General features: G+C 32.9%; 1 protein-coding gene across 6 annotated transcripts in view; it reads right to left on the bottom strand.

Moving 5' to 3' along the window:
* The window catches only part of LOC115889275, a 122546-nt gene extending 103979 nt beyond the window's left edge, over positions 1 to 18567 (bottom strand). Inside the window, exons 1-2 of one of the 6 annotated variants that reach the window (XM_030909221.1) lie at positions 18338 to 18567; positions 3551 to 3770 (exon numbers count right to left, since the gene is read on the bottom strand). In XM_030909221.1, coding sequence (XP_030765081.1) covers positions 3551 to 3754 — 204 coding nt within the window. In that variant the 5' untranslated portion in view covers positions 3755 to 3770; positions 18338 to 18567. Of the gene's footprint in view, positions 1 to 3550; positions 3771 to 15879; positions 16013 to 18257; positions 18280 to 18337 lie in introns of those variants that run through there. The other 5 variants (XM_030909226.1, XM_030909224.1, XM_030909225.1 and 2 more) reach the window with 5 other exon arrangements.
* Between the last annotated feature and the right edge of the window lie 3567 nt (positions 18568 to 22134).

Genomic DNA, 22134 nt, shown 5'->3' with positions numbered 1-22134 from the left:
AAAAGGTGTGTTCCTTTTAGCTATTACAAACTAAAAATATCTACTATAAGTATAAAACCATATTATCTGTCCGAATTACAGTGCGTTTTTTTTGCTATTCGGGTAATTTAACTAAATGACGATAAATGCATGGAAACACACAGCTACATACACAAACACGCGTCCACAAAGAGAAACCCTCCATTTATCCATTACGTTGGCGTTTTAAAATTTAACGGAATCTGGCGTTTCCATTACTGTTTCGGCCCATTCATTTCCCCATTGGAAATTTGCATGCAGCCGCGGAAAACCGTGGGAAAACAACGGTCGACAGAGCGGCAGCGGCTTCGAAAATCAAATATTAAATTCACATGGCATTAAAATAGAAATACACACACACATGTAGGATATGTATAGGTGTGTACTACGTAGCCATAGAGAGACAAGTCGAACCGTTGGTAATTGGAGATTGCGCAGAAACAGGCGCATTAAAAATTTAACGCTCGATTAGTTACGTTCAAATGCATAGTGACGTATCGATTTGCATAACTCTGTTTGAAATGGGGGGTTATATTAAGTACCTCACTCAAGATCAGGGTTGTTAAGTAGATTATGAAGCAAAAAACTACGCCAAAAACTACGCGTAGTTTTTTGTATTAACTACGTTTTAAAATTTTAAAAACTACCTTCAAAAACTACACAAAAACTACCTACAAAAATATAGTAAAACATAGACAATTTAGACTTTAAACAAAAATCAAGCCAAATTCTTATCATGGAAGTATGAAGTTATATTATATTTGTATAAGTAAAACAACATCAGAAAAAAGACAATTTTTTTTAACAAAAGTGTATTTTCTACGAAATACAAAGTAACATTGAACACAAAATAAACTATAAATTCTTATGGAGAAATTCTCCATAGACATTCTCCAGGAGAATATATGATTTTTTACATCTAAGGGCACGACTTCATAATTTCCCTCTTCCCAGAAGGTATGGAGCAATGACTAAAGACTATAAGGACATGTAACGCCCCTATACGGGCTGCAGGAGAATTGGTGACCTTAGAGACCTTTCTTTTGGTGGCAAACAATGAGTCATCATTTGGTCACCAGCGACAATTTTAGCGATTTTTAATAGTTTGTGTGTAGTAAACTTTGTACAAACTTTATTACAATGGTGATTAGTTGTTCAGCTTTCAAGTGTAAAAGCAGCAGCGATAAGAAAGAGCCAGGAGTTACGTTTCATAGGTAAATAAACAGTCCACTCCAACTTTTTAGCGTTTTCTTATTGAATTCGATAATTATTCTTCAATTTCAATTAACATCTATATGTACTTGATATGTACTATACGTCGATACTAGTTTTGTACCTTTTCTTAACATTTTAATACGTTTTTTTCGTAATTAATTTGGATGATACACCATAGACGTAGTCAAAACAATTATCAAAAAATATAAATATTGCTTCAAACAGCTAGGTTAAGAAAAATATGTGCTACGGCACTGTTTGGTCTTGGTGACATCGTCACAATTTGCTCTCGGGTGTTATTTGTTCTTGGATTCTTTAGTCATTGGTATGGAGACATCTACGTCTTCCAAGCATTTTTAACTACGAAGTATCAAAAATATCACATAATAAGGAACAAATTCACAAAATATAGATTTTTTATTTCTTTAAATTGATCAACAAACAAAGTTTTTAGGTTATGTTTTCACTGTTATTTAAAAAAAACTACATTAGTTACATAAACTACACATTTACTACTCGACATTTAAAAAACTACTTGTGACATGTAGTAAATGTTGTTTATTAATTACTACGTGTAGTTTAACAACTCTGCTCAAGATTAACGATATTTCTTCTTATATGTACAAAAATATATATATATATATATATATATATATATATATATATATATATATATATATATATATATATATATATATGTTGCAAATTGCATTTACAAGAAAAACTTTTTTATTATTGACATTTTGAGAGAAATGCATACCTCATATATATTTTTGCTTGTTATAAAATGGTTAATCCCTTTGGAAAAGTATTAACGGGATTAACAATTTTAGAACAAACCAAAAATTTTATGCAGGAATGCATTTTTCTAAAAATGTCACTAAAAAATCTTTCTTATTGAGAAGATAATCCGGGGACGTCATCATCATCCTTTCCAGCAAATAAGCTGAAATGGTTAAATAACCATTTCCAATTCTCAAAAAAAAAATCTCAAATCTCTTTGTAATTGGGCCCATTGTTGTCTATTGTTGGCTATACGGGCCCAAAAAAATCCCTGCTAATTTTCTAATATCATGTTCCCTTTTCAGGTTTGCTCTTCCTTTAGGTTTCTTAGTTCCTCGTGGATACTATGCTGTAATGTTTGTGGCCCATATGTGATGCGTCCTTCTTGCCAGGTTTCTTGCCTATTGCTACTTGAAGGATTTGATTCTATGGATGATATCTATTACCTGGGTCTTTTATCGTATCCACTCTATTCTTTTACGGTCTTTCTTGGTTATTCCTAGGATATTTCGTTCCAATGAGCGTTGTGCGATCTGCAGTTTCCTTATAATGTCCGTTTTAAGTATCCAGATCTCACATGCCTAGGTCATGACTGATGGTAGTACACATTGGTCGAATGTTTTCTTCTTCAGATAAAATGGAATTCTAGATTTGAATATGATTAAGTTTCATCCATAATGCTGACTTAATTCTTCCGGGGATTCATACTGTAGTATAAAAGAGCAACATCTTCAATAAGTATTGTAATAGTTTATACATACATCATGCGATTCATGTATAACCGACATACGCATTATTATATTATATACATTCATAAAATAAATATATACAACATATACATTTGTGTATAAAAGTCACCTCCAGGGACTTGCTAAATCCACATACTATAGCTTCGTTCCAACTTCGACGAAAACCGTTCAATGTACGGTCACAGCCAAGCGCACTAGGTTAAACGCGTTCCAACTGAGAGATGATCGTTGACCGTACTATTTAGTTTGCGGTCCAACCAAACTTGGAACCGTCAAAAAAAACAGTAAGACGAAAAAAAAAACCGCGTGGGCCGATAAATGCCTGACATGCGCAATTTAATTTTAGTCTAAACATCAAAGCTCGAATCGAACATAACCTAGAATAATCGGTGGTAATATAAACTATTGTTTGCTATTTTTTATATAAATTTATAAATAATGTGTGAACAACAAAAACAAAAAAAAAAGACCTGCTAGTCTTCTTTTCCTTCTCTACCTGAAACGAGGAATGACAAATGACACCCTATAATACGGTATTAAAACCGTTCCAACCTGATGTTTGTGTACCAAAATAGAACCGTACGAAGTCAATGCCTGCCACTGCAATCAATTCTACGGGTTCCGAAACCGTTTCGTGGCGGTACGAAAACGTGGAGTTGGAATGAAACCTTACAACTACAGTTGATTCTACATAACCTTCATGAATCCAAGGCTTGGTAATGCGCTTTTTCAGTAAAACGGGGATATTGATTTGTAAAATTTAGGTGGTAATCATCTGTACTCACCGGTAGAGCGTCGCAGGTCTCCATGGTCATCACGTCTTCAGCACAAAAAAGGGGGTCGGCCGGCTGAAGAACGGGGGGCCTCGGAGGGGGCGGTAGTAGAAATTCGGGAGGCGGCCCGGGACAATCGCAGTCAGTGGCAGCGTCCAAAACATCCCACATGTCGGGGTGGATGTCGTTTTGGGCTGCGGGAGGGGGTCTGGCCATAGACTTTTATCTAGCGCTGAAAAAAATAAAGTTAAATTAAATATATTTTATTGCCTAGTATAATATCGGCTGTCCCAAGGAAAAACACAGTATATGATAAAAATATTTTTGTGAGAAATTAAGAGTAACAGTTGCTTTGTTATACCGATCACATTTAAGATACCGTTTTTAAGACTGTATCTTCGTTATTTTGCTGTAACTCTAAATTTTTACGATTGCAATAGATAGATAATGACCAAGAATAGACATATGTTAAAAATGATTTTTACAAAAAAATGCATATACATATGTACTGTGTTTCTCCTTGGGACATCCGAACGCCAGCTACATCTCGGACAAATTTTGTGCCACGATCTCGCCCATAAGGTTGCGCATCTTATTTCTTCAGTCAACGGGTTACATAAAATATGTTTAAAATACCAGAGGGTGCAGGGTTTACAAGAAGCTATCCACGTCTTCAGATGTGGACGAAGAATGCCATTAGGGGCACCATCATACCCAGAAGCACCATCGTACCCAGAACCAATTTAATTTTATTAATACATTTTTCAATAAAATAAAATCGAAAAGAATGGCAGTTTCTCGCAATTAAAATATGAACTCCGCTCAATAATACGGCTTCCCTAATTAATATTGTATCACATTTCCCCAAAATTCCTTATTTCATATAAGAATCTTGACGTACAACACAAAATATAATGAAGAAGAAAAAGAACAATAAAGAGATGAAAAATTAAAATTACTTCTTTTCTTGTGCGTCACGCCATACCGTTTTTGACAAGAAATACTTTTTTTGGGTTTCCTTTATATATATTTAAGGCATATTGCACGCAAGATGTGGCAGTACCCGATTAAATTTCGCCCTAGAAATGTGATTTTATATCGATATATTTTTAATTATCGACTTCTATAAATGATATCGATATTTTTAATAACGATTTATTGATATTAAATAGATTATTTTGTAGGCGATATATTCTTTTTGATTTTTCAGATGTTTCTAGCAGTGACCACGTTACAAAAGTATATTTTTTACTATACAGGATGGCGCCTCTCATACGACGCGGAGGCTCCAAGGAGAACGACAGTTTGTAATAAAATGAAATTTTGTGAGCATATGTAGGTTAGTTTAGAGCATTTTTAAAATTATAGTGAGTTCTACAGGGTGTCCCAAAAGAAAGTTACACATCAACGTTGTATTTTTTGTAATGGAACACTCTATGTAGGTATTAAATGATTTTTAAATACTACAAGAAACATAAAGGTGAGTTTCATTAAAGAAGTATATGGTTAAAATTAGTGTTGCACAAGACAAGAATTCTTGTCTTGAAAATATAAATTTCTTGTCTTGTCTTGAAATTCAAGACAAGAAATTTTCAAAGTCTTGTCCTGCAGATTTCTTGAACGGCAAAGTCTTGTCTTGTCTTGCAAGACTCTTGAAATTTCTTGTCTTGAAAAATTTTACATTCTAACAAAAAGGTAATAAATCGTATACAAAATGTAATAGCGAAAAATGAACAACAACGATGCTAATTTTAGTAAAAAAAATCTTAACGGACCGCAAACGAACTACGTCAACTCGCCCGTTTGACGAAACAGGAGCCATTACCAAATAAAAGCTGAATAAGAATAAGTATGGTTAAGTTCGATTTATGGGTTTTGGGTTATTATTTCGTACCTAACCTTGTGCGTTCATTTTTTAGTTCTAGTTTTTAATTCTTTTTAGTTTATTATGTTCTATTTTGGTTACCCGTTTATAGTTACTTTTATTTTTTATGGTATTTATTTTATTTATTATGGAAGATTGGTTGGAAAAGTTTGGACACAGGGTGTACGGAAAGGTCATGCTAGAGTACTATTTGCGCTATTTGATACTACTTTTTGTTCGCGGAGCAATTTTGTGCATGAAGAGTAGTACCGAATAGCGTAAATAGCGTGCTCCACGAACCCACCATTAGTTTCAACTATCGTTAGTTTTTTTATAATACCATTATACCAATATAATTTTGTGTATAAAACCAATTACCAATATACGGTTTGTTGCCTCGACTTTATTTTATTTCATTCTCAACTCTAAAACACTGGCTGTGATAGAAAAAAATGAACACTGGTCAATATTAATGCCGTACATATACAACATTTGCATAAATTGTAATCATAATCATAGTCTTAATCATCGTCATAATCACCACACAATTTTAATGTGCGTTTATAGAACATTTTGGTAATCATAATTTTTATATCAGTGAAGTTGGGTAACATAATTAATAATTAAAGGCTAAGTTCATGGTAGATGTCAACAGGTTTATAAGAAGTGGATAGTTTAACTTTTATGATATATGACTATGATTGTGATTACGACTATGTAAATGTTGTATAAACCCGGCATAACTTGCGCAAAGACTTAATTATCACTTAAAAAATGTATCATTTCTAACTTTCAAGAAATCTTGAATTCAAGAAATCTTACAAGACTCTTGAAATTTCTTGCATATTAAAGTCTTGTCTTGTCTTGAAATTCAAGACAAGAAATTTTGAAAGTCTTGTCTTGAATTTCTTGCAAGAGTCTTGGTCTTGCAAGACTTTTTCAAGACTCTTGTGCAACACTAGTTAAAATGTAAGGTTTTTGACATATTTAACAATTTTTAAAAATGTTTCCTCCTTGGTTCTTCTGGGAACCTCCGTGTCGATGAGAGACGCCACCCTGTATATCCAAACAATATATCGATGCATTTTTGATAAATCAACATCCCTAATTTTTTGAGGCGTATTGAAAGACACGGGACCGTGGAAGAGGCGTTGCCTGATGACGGGCTCAACGTTTCTACTCCCCTTATTTTAACAACAACAAGGAAACAGTCGCCTGACATCGGGCAGTTTGCGTGTTGCGATATAAATTTTGACAGTAAAGAGCAGGGGCCTACAGAAAGCGGATAGAGTGATGACGGCTGCAGTTTAGAGAAACGATTTGGGAAATAATTCTGTTCAGAATTCTAGTTTCGCTGTAGAGAATAGAAGGAGTGAAATAATAAATATAATTGCTTAATTTTAGTTAAAACTTTTAAAAATATGAATAATCCTCGGAATAATCATTAATACAACTACAATTCGGTAGGAAGACTGGGTCGATTTAGTCGGGTTGAATGAAAAATCTAGTCGTGTGTAAGATAAGTAGGATCCGACTTGGGTGAGAAAACCACACAACATAGGCCGATTTTTTCTGATAAACCCACTTTTTAATCTATAATATTCTTTTTTTCTCGTTATAATAATACGTAACAATAATGTTTAGTAATCAGTCGTTAGAAAATTAACACGAACACAAATAAACACAAGCCAAAAAAAATACTTAGGTAACCTAAAATTATAGAACAAAAACAATAATATATAATAATAACATAATAACATAAACAAACTTAATTAAAATTGAAAAACCTTTTTTTTTGAAATTGAAATTAGGTATGATCTATACCGGGTGCATCTCCAAAAGGGACTCACCCACTTAACATCATCTCAGCTAAAAAATCGAGATTTGGTATATTAATATATGACATAAATTAGGATTGATTGACGTATTCAGTTGTTTTCTGTCACTTCCTGTTTCACCGGAAATGACTATAACTTTTGATTTTTAAATGGTACCCTCGGTGTTTTGTTGCTCTATTCGATAGAAAATGACACTCTGAATAGAATGACATATCATATGTCAACTTTTGACATTTTCGAATATTGTTTATTTGAAATTGAAACATGCGATTCATAATGACAATTTGACTCGAAATACCAAGTGAGTGGTACCAAATTATTCGAAAAAATGCTTTTATACCTAACTTAACCTAACCAAATATGCTAATGAGCCACCCTCGTTCCATTTGAAAAAATTGAGATATGATTAAAAATACGATTTGGGCATCTTTTAACCGGCCAGGACAAGACACGAATAATATTAGACGATAAAATCTATTTTTCCAAGGCTCCCTGATTAAAAATTAGTGATTTTAACACAGCCATGGCGCTCTAGATTGAAATTTAAAATTCAATTTTGTTTTAAGCAAAAATGTCAAAAGTTGACATATGATATGTCATTCTATTTAGAATGTCATTTTCTATGGAAATAATATAATATATGGATATAATATAAAAAAAATACCGAGGGTGTCATTTCAAAAATCAAAAGTTGTAGTCATTTCCAATGATGTATTTTTATAACTGAAACCGAGACTGAAACAAAAAGACCAACGCCTTTTTAAACCATTTTTAATTCAACCAAAAAACATAATTTTTTTCGATAATATATACAGTTTTTCGACAGATTATCTGAAATGAACTAAACCAATTAGAAAATACATCTCCAGAGACTAAACAAAGGGGGCGGCACGTATCGATCAAAGCTCGATTTTTCGGGTAAATATTGGAAATGTCGCGTTATTAGCTCGGTAACCCGAAACTATAATTATCGGGCAGAGACTTGGATAAATAAATAGTGCATTAGCGGGCTGAGATGAAAAAGCGAACGGGAAAGAGCAAGACAGATAATAGAACGCCTGCCTTTGTCGCTTTTCACTTTTACTTTAGTTAAAACAAACAAAGGGAGTTTTGTAATTATAGGGGGAGATTGAGACAAAGAAACGGGCGAATAAATTATACGACAAAAATGTTCTGCGATGAATATTAACTAACTCGTTGATTCTCTTTAATATTCGATGGCCATAGATTGGCAAACATTTCCAAAATTATACCTAGTGCAAATTACCTAATCGTTTGTTTATTTGCAGTATTATTTGCCCACATACTTAAGAGTCCATTTCACTAGTCCGAAAAAAAGATAAAGGATTATACTATATCCGTATTGTAGCACATTTCTAGACAACTTCTTTATTTTCGAGAAAATTTAGTCCAAACATAAGGAATATTTTGTTGATGACCATCAAAATCTTAAAATCTTTCTCGAAAATAAACACATAATTTCAAATTCCGTTTCAATACGGAAATAGATTAAAGTTTTCTGATTACAGTGATATATAATTTATATGGTTTTGTAACAAATTGCTCCTATTTTATGGCAAAATATGAAGCTCTGCAAACCTTAATTAAGCCTTAATGATAGCACGTGTGTTTGGAATTTTGGATGTGGTTTAACACGACAGAATCGGGCTAAGCCTTAGGCAGATTCCTGAAATAAAATATATATTTCCTTCGGCCACACACCCGCTTTACCCGAGCCGGTATGATATGTGCAGCCTCATTGACAGTATGAAGTATGAACGGATGCCTACAAGCAGTTATAGGAGCCAAGGTAGGCAATGCCAAATATTTTGGTATTTTTTGCAGATTTTTTTTTCGTTTGTATACTTGATTATTACAGATGTTTTCTTTAAAATCGTTAGTTCTGCTATCCTTATCCTTATTAATGTTTATTAAAATCAGAACAGTATCGTTACACTTTAACGTTTTTTTAATTTTGTATAGATTATTCAATCAAGCGCAATTATTGCGAGGGTGTTTTAAAGTACAACCCTTTGATCAACCCTTGTAAAAAACAAACCTTTGATAAACTCTGTATAATAGAGATCAATACTTAAGTTTCTAAGAAACTGAGTTTACGAATTAAAGTTAATATACAATATGATAAAAAAACGTCGTCAGCGATGGCTATATGGAATGAAGATCGCTGTCATTTTATATGTCGTCACCCTAGAATAAGATTGTTCTATAGACCATTTCGATGAAACTGGGAAAACAAGGTTTAATGTTTAAACTGGATATCCGTGAACACTATATACCTACCAAAATGGTTCTATTAAACATATAAATTAAAGGTAATATAAAAATCTATCAAACATATGTATTTATTTTGTTTTTTATTGCTAGAAGCTTTATTTAAAAGATATTAGTGATTTTAGATTTGGATATAGAATAAATGTGTCTATTAGCTATGCATTGAGCCGATTTTAGGGATATAGAACAAAATAAGGGGATATAGAATAATATAATACTCATTTTAAGCTGATTTATTTGTATTTCAAAATATTATTTCAACACAAAATAACTGAAGTGGAGACATTAAGACATTAACTAAAAACAACATGAAAAAATAAAAACTTAAAATACAATAGTAGTAATTATTCGTCTGCATTGTTTATTAAAAACTATCATTTTTTTCTGCTTATTTGTTTGGTATGTATAGTGTTAGAATAACTTAATCAGATTTTAAATCTGATTTTTAACTTTTATTGGATTATTTAAATGTTTTTTTAGCTATCTCTAGTATTGATAGTATTAGAGAACGATTGAGCAGTCAATTGAGTTGAAGCAGCTGGTTTCACAAATATCCAAAGTGTGAAACATTCGAACTTGCTAACAAATCAGGCAATCAGTGCTTCTCAAACGAACGATTGAGCAGTCAATTGAGTTGAAGCAGCTGGTTTCACGAAATTCCAAAGTGTGAAACATTCGAATTTGCTAACAAATAAGGCAATCAGTGCTTCTCAAACGAACGATTGAGCAGTCAATTGAGTTGAAGCAGCTGGTTTCACAAATATCCAAAGTGTGAAACATTCGAATTTGCTAACAAATCAGGCAATCAGTGCATCTCAAACGAACGATTGAGCAGTCAATTGAGTTGAAGCAGCTGGTTTCACGAAATTCCAAAGTGTGAAACATTCGAATTTGCTAACAAATAAGGCAATCAGTGCTTCTCAAACGAACGATTGAGCAGTAAATTGAGTTGAAGCAGCTGGTTTCACAAATATCCAAAGTGTGAAACATTCGAATTTGCTAACAAATCAGGCAATCAGTGCTTCTCAAACGAACGATTGAGCAGTCAATTGAGTTGAAGCAGCTGGTTTCACGAAATTCCAAAGTGTGAAACATTCTGAATTTGCTAACAAATCAGGCAATCAGTGCTTCTCAAACGAACGATTGAGCAGTCAATTGAGTTGAAGCAGCTGGTTTCACGAAATTCCAAAGTGTGAAACATTCGAATTTGCTAACAAATCAGGCAATCAGTGCTTCTCAAACGAACGATTGAGCAGTCAATTGAGTTGAAGCAGCTGGTTTCACGAAATTCCAAAGTGTGAAACATTCGAATTTGCTAACAAATAAGGCAATCAGTGCTTCTCAAACGAACGATTGAGCAGTAAATTGAGTTGAAGCAGCTGGTTTCACAAATATCCAAAGTGTGAAACATTCGAATTTGCTAACAAAATCAGGCAATCAGTGCTCCTCAAACGAACGATTGAGCAGTCAATTGAGTTGAAGCAGCTGGTTTCACGAAATTCCAAAGTGTGAAACATTCGAATTTGCTAACAAATAAGGCAATCAGTGCTTCTCAAACGAACGATTGAGCAGTCAATTGAGTTGAAGCAGCTGGTTTCACAAATATCCAAGATACATTGTATGTTAGAGAGAAAGAGATAGAGAATAAATGGATATAGGACAATCTAATTTTTATGCATATAGTAACATATTTTTTGATCTGATATTTTCATTCCATATCCACTTCTTAGGATAAAGAACACAATAAATAATTCTATTTTTTTTACTACAAGCTGTAGGATGGAGCCTAAAATCGTGATTTTTGGACGTAGGCCATTATATGGTTTCGCGACTTTCAAATTAATATGGATATAATACAAAATATTAGATTTTTTTTCTTTATTTGTGAATTTGGCTATATTGTTTTTGTGGATATAGAACAAGCAAATTCTGCATAAAAAAATGGTGTATCTAACTCATTTTACCCCAAAAGTGGATATAGAACAACCTAATTCTAGGGTGACGATGTAGGTATCTAAAATTTCCAAGCCAATGGGACGCCGTTATTTTTTTTATCATACGGTATTTATATACAATTTGTCAAAAAAATCATAATTTTTTTTAAATACTTTATATTTCACGAAAATTTTCCGTTGCGTTTTTTTGCATCTGAGTGTACTTAAATCATTTTTAAATAAACAGTGTGATAAAAATCTTATCTACAGGGTGGTCCGAACTGTGTTCCGGAAACTTCAGCAGCACATTCTGCAGATAAAATTAAGTAAAAAAGTTCATATAAATGTATGTCCTAAAATGCTTAGTTTCGGAGATACAGGATGTAGAAGTTTCATTTTTATTTCAATTTTTTCCAAATAATTTCTAACGTTAATATTTGGATGAAAATTGGTGCCTGGGAGTTTTTTGACATGAGAAATTTGATTTTGATGTCAATATGACTCTTATTTGTAAGTTCGCACTACCCTGTATACTATAATCATAAATATAATAATCATACAGGACTATTATATAGATATAGAAGTTATTTTAATAAATAAATGGCAAAATTCAGCATTTTTCTGTTTACATCTGGTTTGCATGCATATCTTGGATACCTGCGTCAAAAGTTTTTAATTCTGTTTAAACTTTGCCTGCATTTTGTACAGCTAGGTCTCTGTCTCTTTATATTATTTATTTGAGATTTAATCTCAAATAGTCTCCTGGTGAGCAAATAATAACGGTTGAACTTCAGCGGTAAATCAACAAACAATTTATCATACTTTCTTAAATCTGCAAATAATAAACAAGAGCATTTCTCCGAGATATATTGTCTTTGGCTTCCTGTACAGCCAGCATAGTAATGCAATTATTTACTAATAAGATAACAACCTAGAACAACGATCCTTGTTCTTTATACAAACTTAAACTTCTCTACCAACTATACTTTATTTTTCGCAGTGTATAATTTATGTTTGTTCTTTTTTATGATATTTGCTTTTCGGTTGTTCAGTTTAAACAAATTAAAATAGGTAAATTTACAGTGATAGTGACTGTGTGTTACGGAGAAAGTCTTATAGAAATAAGTAAATTAGCTCGTGGTCTTTACTACCAGAAATTAACAGAAGAATTAAGTTAGCAAGTAGTACTTATGGAAGAAACTCAATCATATTTAAATCTAGAATGCCACTTTATCTCTGAAGAACAGAACATTCGACCAATGTGTATTACCAGTCATGACCTATGCATATGCATGCCTGGACTATGAAACCTGGACACTTAAAACGGACATTATAAGGAAACTGCAGGTCGCACAACGTTCAATGGAACGAAATATGCTGGGAATAACCAAGAGAGACAGTAAAAGAATTGAGTGGATACGACAAAAAAACCAATCTAATTGGTGGCATCCACAGAATCAAATCCTTGAAATGGCAATGGGCAGGACACCTGGCAAGAAGGACAGACAACAGATGGGCCACAAAAATTACGGCATGGTACATACGAGGAATCAATAGACCTAGAGGAAGACCAAACTTGAGATGGAACCATGACGTAACGAAATTCGCAGGGATAACTTGAGCCTGCATTGCCAACAATAGACAACAATGGGCCTAACTACAAAGAGTGTATCTAAATATGTGAGGGAGGTTACACCATAATTGGAAATGGTTGAATAAGGTGAAAATGGTGATGATGATGATGATGATGAATGTAGTTATAACGTATTTGAATTAATTACAAACCAATGGTTCTTTAAGTAGAAAACGAACTAGATGTAAATTATACACTGGAAACTTTGCCTTTATGAATAATTATTATAGTTTAAATGAAATCTGTAAAGTTACCAAGTTATCAAGCAAACCTCGCCCTATCTGTAAACACTTTTATTGCTTTCGTCGGGACCTTTTTCTTTATATTAGACCAACTCGGTGGCAATTTAAATAATCAAGTTCTTGAAAATTAAATGAGATTTGCGTTAGACCGATTTTCTAACTCGGATGGAGAAAAAAAGGAAATGAAGGTTGACCGAAGCAATCCAAAATCGAGTAATAAAGTAGTTATTGGCAATAAGTTTTTGAAAATCAATTAGAGGAGTTTCGCCAGGTTATAAAATTGTTATTTGTTTCCGATCCTAGCTTGTTTCGTAGTAACAGGAGGTTTAAGTCTCAATTTTTTTGTTGATCTATTATAAGTTTTATAAGGTTAGAAAATTGTTATTTATACAGGGTTTTCAACAAACACGTGCCATCACCTGTGAGGAACCACGTAAAATAAATTTTTATTTTTTATTAACCTCATCATCATTTTTTATATCCTGCATTGTTTCGTAGGTACAGGGGGTTTTTCTTATTTTTTTTATCGATTTTTTATAAGTTTCTTTCAAGCACTTTTAGTGATCCGAATGGAATTTTGAAGGTACATAAAGGTAAATGCTATATATTTTAATTAGTGATGGGAAAAACCGATTAATTTCAATAATCGAGTACTCGAGTATCAAGCGATTGCAATAACCGAGTGATCGCTCGAGCGAAATATCGCTCGTATTTAAAAATACGATTTTTCATCCGTCGCTTGTTGTAAGTACTCGTTAACGCCAAGCGCCAGCAGTAGGTAAGTTGCGTGCGCAGGGCACGTATTCTTTCGGTGATGAATGGCAAGTAGCAAGCGACGAGCGATTCGCTTGATAGCTTGGTTTAGTTTATTGTCGATGTAGGTCGTAAAATTTTGGTCCTCAGATACGCAACGGATAAATATATATTATACGGCGTCGTATAAATTTGTTACCTGCAATGTATGTAGAAAATTCGCTCGGCTTTTTATCGAGTATGTCACATTAAAATCGGATTTCAATTTATTTTATTCTAGAATCGCTTGCGTTCGTTGCTCCTAATTGGTCACTTGCATCGCTCGTTCACAATCGAGCGATGTCGATTATTTCAATAATCGAGTACTCGAGTGAATTTTCGCTCGAGTTATCCCATCACTAATTTTAACGCTAAAAATGTGTCGACAGATTTACCAGTGACCAAAAAAAAAACATGAGCGCCACTGACTTTATTCTCTTGTTAGCAAAATTATGTAAGCTGTATGTCGATTAAAAGTTGTATATTGATATTTTCTCCATTTCGATTTCCTTGATGAGATAAACGCAATTTTATTAATCACAATAAAACTAAAATAAAATTAATAAATTATTTATTTAATCTAACTTTTTTTAAATTTTATTAAAATTTATAACATTGATCTTCAGTGCAATGTAACTACAGAAAATTAAAAAAAAATGTTATATAAGATAATTATAAAAGCCTATTATTCAAAAGTTTTAAATCCTATAACTTTAAAACCGAGCTATACATTTCCGCACCCATGTTTATAGGGACTTCATAACTAATAATAATATTCATATTTTTTGATCAGGAATCAATGATTACCTACTTATTTAACATTTTGGCCAGTTCAACGCATTACTTTTCTTAAAGGGGCTATTGGATTAAGAAAAATAATAAAATTGCATTTAACTCATTAAGACGACCAAAAACGACAACATTTCAAGAGACAACTTTTAATCTATATTAAACGGTCTACATAATTTTGCAAACAAGAAAAGTCAGTGGCGCACATGTTTTTTTAGAAAAATATTCCAGTGATAAACCAATGCACGTCTCTGGTGAATCTGTCGATACTTTTGTAGCATTAAGATAAATATGTCGCACTTATAGTAACTTCTAGCCTCAAAATTTCATTCGAATTGCTAAAAGCACTCGGAAGAAAATTATGAAAAATCGAGAAAAATAGACTTTAACCCTCTGTAGCTACGAAACAAAACAGAATTGGACTCATGTTAATATAAAAAAAAATATCTCCCCACGAGAAATGGCGCGTTATTGAAACACCCTGTATAAGTGCAATAACACAATTTATCCCAAAACTTTATAGTATCAAAAACCGATATTATATTATAATTCACGGGCATTTACAAATCTTTTTATAAAAATGAAATAAAAAGCAATAACAATTTGCAAAAATACAATGATGGAACATCTAGTATAATTACAATTTTCCATAAAAAACAATCTAAATAGTTTAATAATAGAATTTCTAACTATTTTTAATTTTATTGACAAATTCTAAAACGTCGTTGGACAAAACATCGCTAGAAAATGTTAGTCAAAGTCAAGTGGTTAACGTTTGTGCAATATTAAAGCTGATTCAGTTCTTTATCTTTTACAAATTCCTGTATTAGCTAGGAAATATGAATGGTTTTCATAGATTTTAGTTTGTTTAATACTTATCATCGCTGACAAGTTAAATATAGTATAAGTATCTTTATTTAATGGAAACATCTAAACAGAATTTCTGTAAAATCTTACGTAGTCATACATGTAATTTCAAATATCTCGGGAATATTCAAAGTAAGCACTTTGCGCGTTCAATAAATACCTACACACATTTCACTCTAATAAACACATACTAGATCGTTTTAAATAACCTGTTCTATTTTGTTTGTTTTTAATCAAAACTGGAGTTTTCCTTTGATAAGATATCCGATATGAATATAGCCTCTGATATCGCAGATATTGATTAAACGATATTAGTAATTAACTGATAAATATTTTTTTGTATGTATAATAAACATTTACTTTAATGATAACAGATACTGGTACTAAAACTACGTGAAGAATCAACAAGTAAAATACTATATTATGTCGCTTTCCATTTCAGTAAATGCCTTGTATTTTTTTCTAATTTTAGTATTTGCTTAGAACAATAATATTTGAGTAGAAGCATTCTTAAATAAAATTTTGATCTTTTAATCTTTGGAGTTAAAGTAAAAGAGCAAATTACGCTAAACGCCCAGCTCAGTAATTATTGGGAAAACTGGAAATCATCCGATTTTCACCAAAATTGGTATACACACTATTTTGAGGTCGTAGATTAGGAATCTGATTATGAATCTCTTTTTTTGGCGGTCTCTTACCGTTTTTCAGAAAAACGGAAAATAATTTCAACATTGAATTATTCTTTATTTTGGCCCTATAAAGTAATAGTTTCACTATATTTTCATTATATTATAGTTTATCTAAAAGCCATACTTGATTGAGGATAGAAAAATGTCCAAAATTTTACTGAAAAACACTTTTCTTAACAAAATAACAAAGAAAATTGAGACCAGATGGAAGTTTGACATTTCATATATCCTTCTTTCTCTCTCCTATGTAATGAGAAAGACAAATATATATATTCTAGACCTAATCCAGAAATTTGAAAATTTACAACGTTGCCATATCTTCTATTTTTTCGGGTGATTAGGAACTTTAAATAAATTACCTATTATGAGATCTGACAATAGTTAAATATACCTACCTATATCCACAAAGTTACGCGGAAGAGTTTTGATTGCATTGGTTTCAACTTCTATGCGGAGGTGGTTAATATTTTTTTGTTAAATTAAAAAAAGATTAACCCCATCCACAAAGAAGTTATATAAAGACTATTTATAACCACGAAGTTGCATGAAAGAGTTTTTATTGCATTCGTTTCAACTTCTTTGCGGAAGGGGTTAATCTTTTTTTGATATAATATAACAACAAAAGATTAACACCCTCCGCATGGAAGTTGTAACCAATGCAATCAAAACTCTTTCGTGCAACTTCGAGGTTATAAATAGTCAGATCTCGTTGGTAAAATAGCAGTTACGGGAAGGAGCTTCTTCTGGCGACCGCCTTTCGTAATCCCAGAATGCAGAATAAGCGAAAAAAAACGCTAAATTTAGGTTTAGGCAACGTTGCTTTAAATGAAGAAAGAACACATAACCCAACATTTTCAGATTGTTTACAAATTTATTTTAGCAAATTTTCCTCTATTATGCATAGAATTGGTTAAGAAAGTAACAGAAAATAGCAAAGACATCATTGTTTACTGAATACCTAACAAAACATGTACTAGAAACCTTAAAATATGAGAAATTAAGAAAAATTCGATGTTGAAATAATTTTTCGTTTTTCTGAAAAAACAGTAAGAGACCGCCAGAAAAAAAGTTCAGATTCGTAATCTACGACCTCAAAATAAGGTGTATACCAATTTTGGTGAAAATCGGACGATTTCCAGTTTCCCAATAATTTCCCCCAGCTCTAATTAGTTCTGATGAGGGTTAAGTTGTCCAACATTGTTTGTGACATTGTTCTTCACAGTTTTTTCGACTTTCGACAATAGCTACACCTAATTGAACACATGAAATTTATCTCTGTATGCCCACACGATATGGCAAATGTCTAGTGTCCATCGGTGGAAGGTATTTGCGACCTAGTGTGTGTGACCGGCTTTAGAAAAAGGTTCGCTCAGAGTGATAAAAAAGTTTTTTTGTTTATTGTGTTTCTAATTCATGTTCAGTTTTCATTCAAGAAATTTTTTTAAATAAGTTGACACTAATAATTTTCAAGCCCGGTAATATTCCTAGAATATTTATATCTGGCAAACAGTTATAGATTATTTTTTTTTTCTATTTACTCCTACAACAGGTTATAAATTAGATACGAGATAAATTTTCAATATTTATTTAATATTCTAGAATATATATTTTTCTATCCTTTTTTTATTTTATTCTATCACCTCGAAGCAATAAATCGTTTCGGATACTTGTAATTGAGATCGAGCTCGAAGGACCAAAATTTTATCCTTTGCTTTATACGGAACGTCAAACACGATTTACATTTTTTAACCTTTTCCCCGTTTCTCCTCTTGGTTATACCTTTTCTTCGTAATAAATCCTATCTTTATCTGTGAATCACAACGTATTTTCGTTTTCTAAAATGACACAAATACACAAACCTGATGGCTCACATAGTTCTTAATCCCTTCCATGGATCACTACACAGCTCTATCATTACAAACCTCAAGAAAAAAACACAAATAAAATCCTGCAAGTATATCTCGCACTGTATTCACGATAGTTTTCGAACAAGTCGATCGCGGAATATATCGCGCCACGACCAGCTCCGCATCGACTCTGAAACGGTTATACAGACCCTTCGACGTTAAGGCCAGACCAGACTGGCCTCAGACTGGAGTCAGACAGCTGCATGCTGCCGTCATCCCCTCCACGCTCGCGGATGGACCAATAGCGAAGGGTGGGGGGGATAATAATGTCATTATTTTCTATTTTACAGTTGGCTGTGGCATTTTTTACACGGCAGGTAGCAGGCTGAAGAATGAATAAGGTTAGGTGACCACGGGACGATTTGCGGTCTTTTTGTATCGTGGTGTATTATTTTTTCTGGTCCTTCGAACTTCGGGAGCTGCTTTTTTCTGGTGCGCGTGTGTGTTATATGTTTTCAGAAACAGGGGTTAATATCATATTTCTTATTGGGAGATAGGCGCTTCAGGTGGAGCTTTTTGTAGGCTCGCTTTTGTTATATGAGCTGGACCATATTTCATAACTTGTTTATTGACCTAAGTTGTAAGCTGAGATTTTTTGTTGTTATTTAAATTTATTAGGTGATTGAAATAATTCTTATTTTCTTCAGTAAATTAATTTATGTGTGTATAAAGCGTTAGAACCATTGTGTAGGACCGGCTTAATAAAATTATTGACCGGCGAATAATTTTTTTATGGAGGCGAATATAGGTATATTTTCATTTTGAGTCGCTATAACAACTTACCTAAAATACCCTTTTCCCGCGACTTCTTCCGCGTTAAGCCTGTCCCACATGATGTGTTAAACATCTTCTAATGCTGGACACATAAACATTTGCTAAATCGTGTAAAAGACACACTTGTGAATTGCAATATTGTCGATTGTCGAAGCTTGTGCCAAATGATACGTCTAACGTTGGGAGCTTTACCTACTATTTACCTATTTTAGGACTGGCTTTACCTACACTTCGAATCGTACATGCATTTCCATGTTCGATTCATATACAGTTCGTCTGTTGGATCTGTGTCTATGAAAGGAATGCGGACAAAAAACATTTAAATAAACAGCAATATATTTTATACGTCGACTTGACGAGTACGTCACCGCAAATCGCTCCGCCCACTCATTTTATTGGCTACTTGCAAATTTGTCGAATTTTTATTGATGGGACGCGTTGTCTAATTTTTTACGAAAAACATCGAGAGAATATCGTTTCCCCTCGCACGGATACCCCGTAGCCACAGAACGGACAGACGTACTGTACAAACCATCTAAACAGAACAATTACATATTTTTTTTACTCATTTTTACTTGGTTTTTTATTTCTTAATTATGTTTACCCAAGGTTTCGCTTGCCAGCAGGGTATATGGATATTATTTTACCGCAAATATATTATAATATAGTTTTTCATAGATGTGAATTTTTAAAGTTTAAAAACAAATGAATTTTATTTAATATAGTAAAACACTAAGGGATCGAAAAAAACGATATTCTACATTTAAAACTTTAATTATTATACAGGGTGTCCCCGAAAAAAGTGCAAGTATTTTAACTGGTAGAATAGTTCAACTCCAGAAATACGCCTATGAGGGTTTTTTTCACGAAAAAAAAATTGAAAATTCGGAATTTTTTGAAAAAAAAAATTTCCAGTTAAAAAACGTAATTTCTTGATAATATGGCAACATAGGTAGTAGATTAAATTTACAAGAAAGAAAATCCAGAAAAGATCCAGCGGTTCTCAAAATTTTAGCAGTTATTTTGAACTTATTTGAAAAACGATAAAAAGAGTAAATATGTTTCTTTTATCGAGATCTACCACACCTTAAAATACTTGCACTTATTTCTGGGACATACTGTATATATTGAACAACACTATAGAGACATTCCAGTGACCCTAGTAATTAGGAAGTTGATGACATGCCACTAGCATTATTTAATACTGCTAATGATAGTGATGGACAATGAAGAATAATATGAATAGTTAGTCAAAGCATAATTATAGAACTAGAAGAAGAGTTAGATGTTTAGTCAAAAATAACTTTGTGAAAAGGAGATATATCGCCCTTTAAAATGACAGTAAAAAATTGTAATACATTTCCCATTTTAGCAGCTTATGCCAAAAAATATTTCAGCTCTCACGCCTCCAGTGTCAACAGTAGGCGAACATTCTGATAGTCGCTAGCAACGTTTTCGAGAAAGTATTTTAAGACGTCTGGCTCTTTGATATATCTTTTACTATGCTCTCTGGAACAGCATGCGGCACGTCTAGCTGCCGATACCCGTTGCGTTCACTACTGCGCATCGGAAGAAGATCCTATATTTTTTATTAATTTAGTCCTATAAATCCTAGTAGGTATTGAATATAAATCGAGCATGTCTCCATAGCGCAGTGCGTAGAGTTTCCGACCACGAACCGATGATTCAGAGTTCGAATCCGGGTCAGGACAAAGACCTTTTTATTTTATTTTCGTTTATATTCTGATAGTAAAGTATTAAATAAATCTGTAAATATAGAAGAGAAATGGAAAGAAGTGAAAGAAAGCCTTCAAAAGATTGCCGAAGAAAACCTCGGATATCAGAGATATATTAAAAAGCCATGGATCTCAGATGGCCCATGGTAAAAGATTAAAGAAAGAAAAGAAATTAAACTATCAGAATATAAACCAAAATAAAATAAAAAAGTTTTGGTCCTGACCCCCTCTACGCACTGCGCTATGGAGACATGTTCGATTTATATTCAATACTAGAATTTAAAGGACTAATAAAAATATAGAATCTTCTTTCAATGCGCAGTAGGGAATGCAACGTTTACTGGCAGCCAGACGAGCCGCATGCTGTTCTAGAGAGTAGATATATAAGAGCTAAGATATATCAAAGAGTTTTTCCGACGTAGCTAGCTCTCGTAGATACCATGAGGCGAGGGAATATTTTTCAAGCTAAAATAAATAGGTCGGATAGCCGGATATACATACATTCAGATCTGGCTAAACCGGATATTCGGCAAGTTGGCCTGATTCGAATCCAGTTCCGATTCCATTTACATCTCTAATGCTATGAACCATTGACAGAAACTAGGGTCGCAAATATATTTGTCACTATTGTCACTTACGCAAATAAAGAATAAACAAAAAGTATGCTATTTTGTAGAAATCCATATAGAATATAAAATCCATATAAAATCTACATAGAATTTAAAAAAATATAGTCAGTGATAAGAAATCAATAAATTAACGTTATACCGCCATTAAAGATTGACACTTCAGATTAACAATTAATTATTGATATGATGTTTGAGGTCAACATTGCCCCCACTTGTTTATACCAAATGCACAAATCCGTAGCACAATCCCCCATCTTCATGCATATTTCAAATCGCCAAATGTATGTGTGTACGTATATTGAATTCATCGATATCGACAAAAGGCACAATATAAAACAGATATTATTCCTAACTAACTATTGTGGAGGCTGCCGCAGTCCTCTCTAGCGAGCGATTGAATAAATAAACCTGAAATTTTGAATAATAAATCGCGGTTCAATCGGTAATAACAAGCAATATTTCGGATCGTTGCCGTAATGTAATTTTGTAGGAAATGTACTGGAAATAGTGTAAAGTATTCTGCTAAAATCGAAAAAGAAAATATTCCAAATACTTTGTAATTTCTTTCAGAAAAATAAGTAAATCCTCTAGATTTACTCAACCAAATCTC

The sequence above is a fragment of the Sitophilus oryzae genome, unplaced genomic scaffold (assembly GCF_002938485.1).
Source record: "Sitophilus oryzae breed Bouriz unplaced genomic scaffold, Soryzae_2.0 scaffold_813_pilon_pilon, whole genome shotgun sequence".
NCBI classification, from domain to species: Eukaryota; Metazoa; Arthropoda; class Insecta; order Coleoptera; family Curculionidae; genus Sitophilus; species Sitophilus oryzae.
This window is presented reverse-complemented; position numbering and strand designations above follow the sequence as displayed.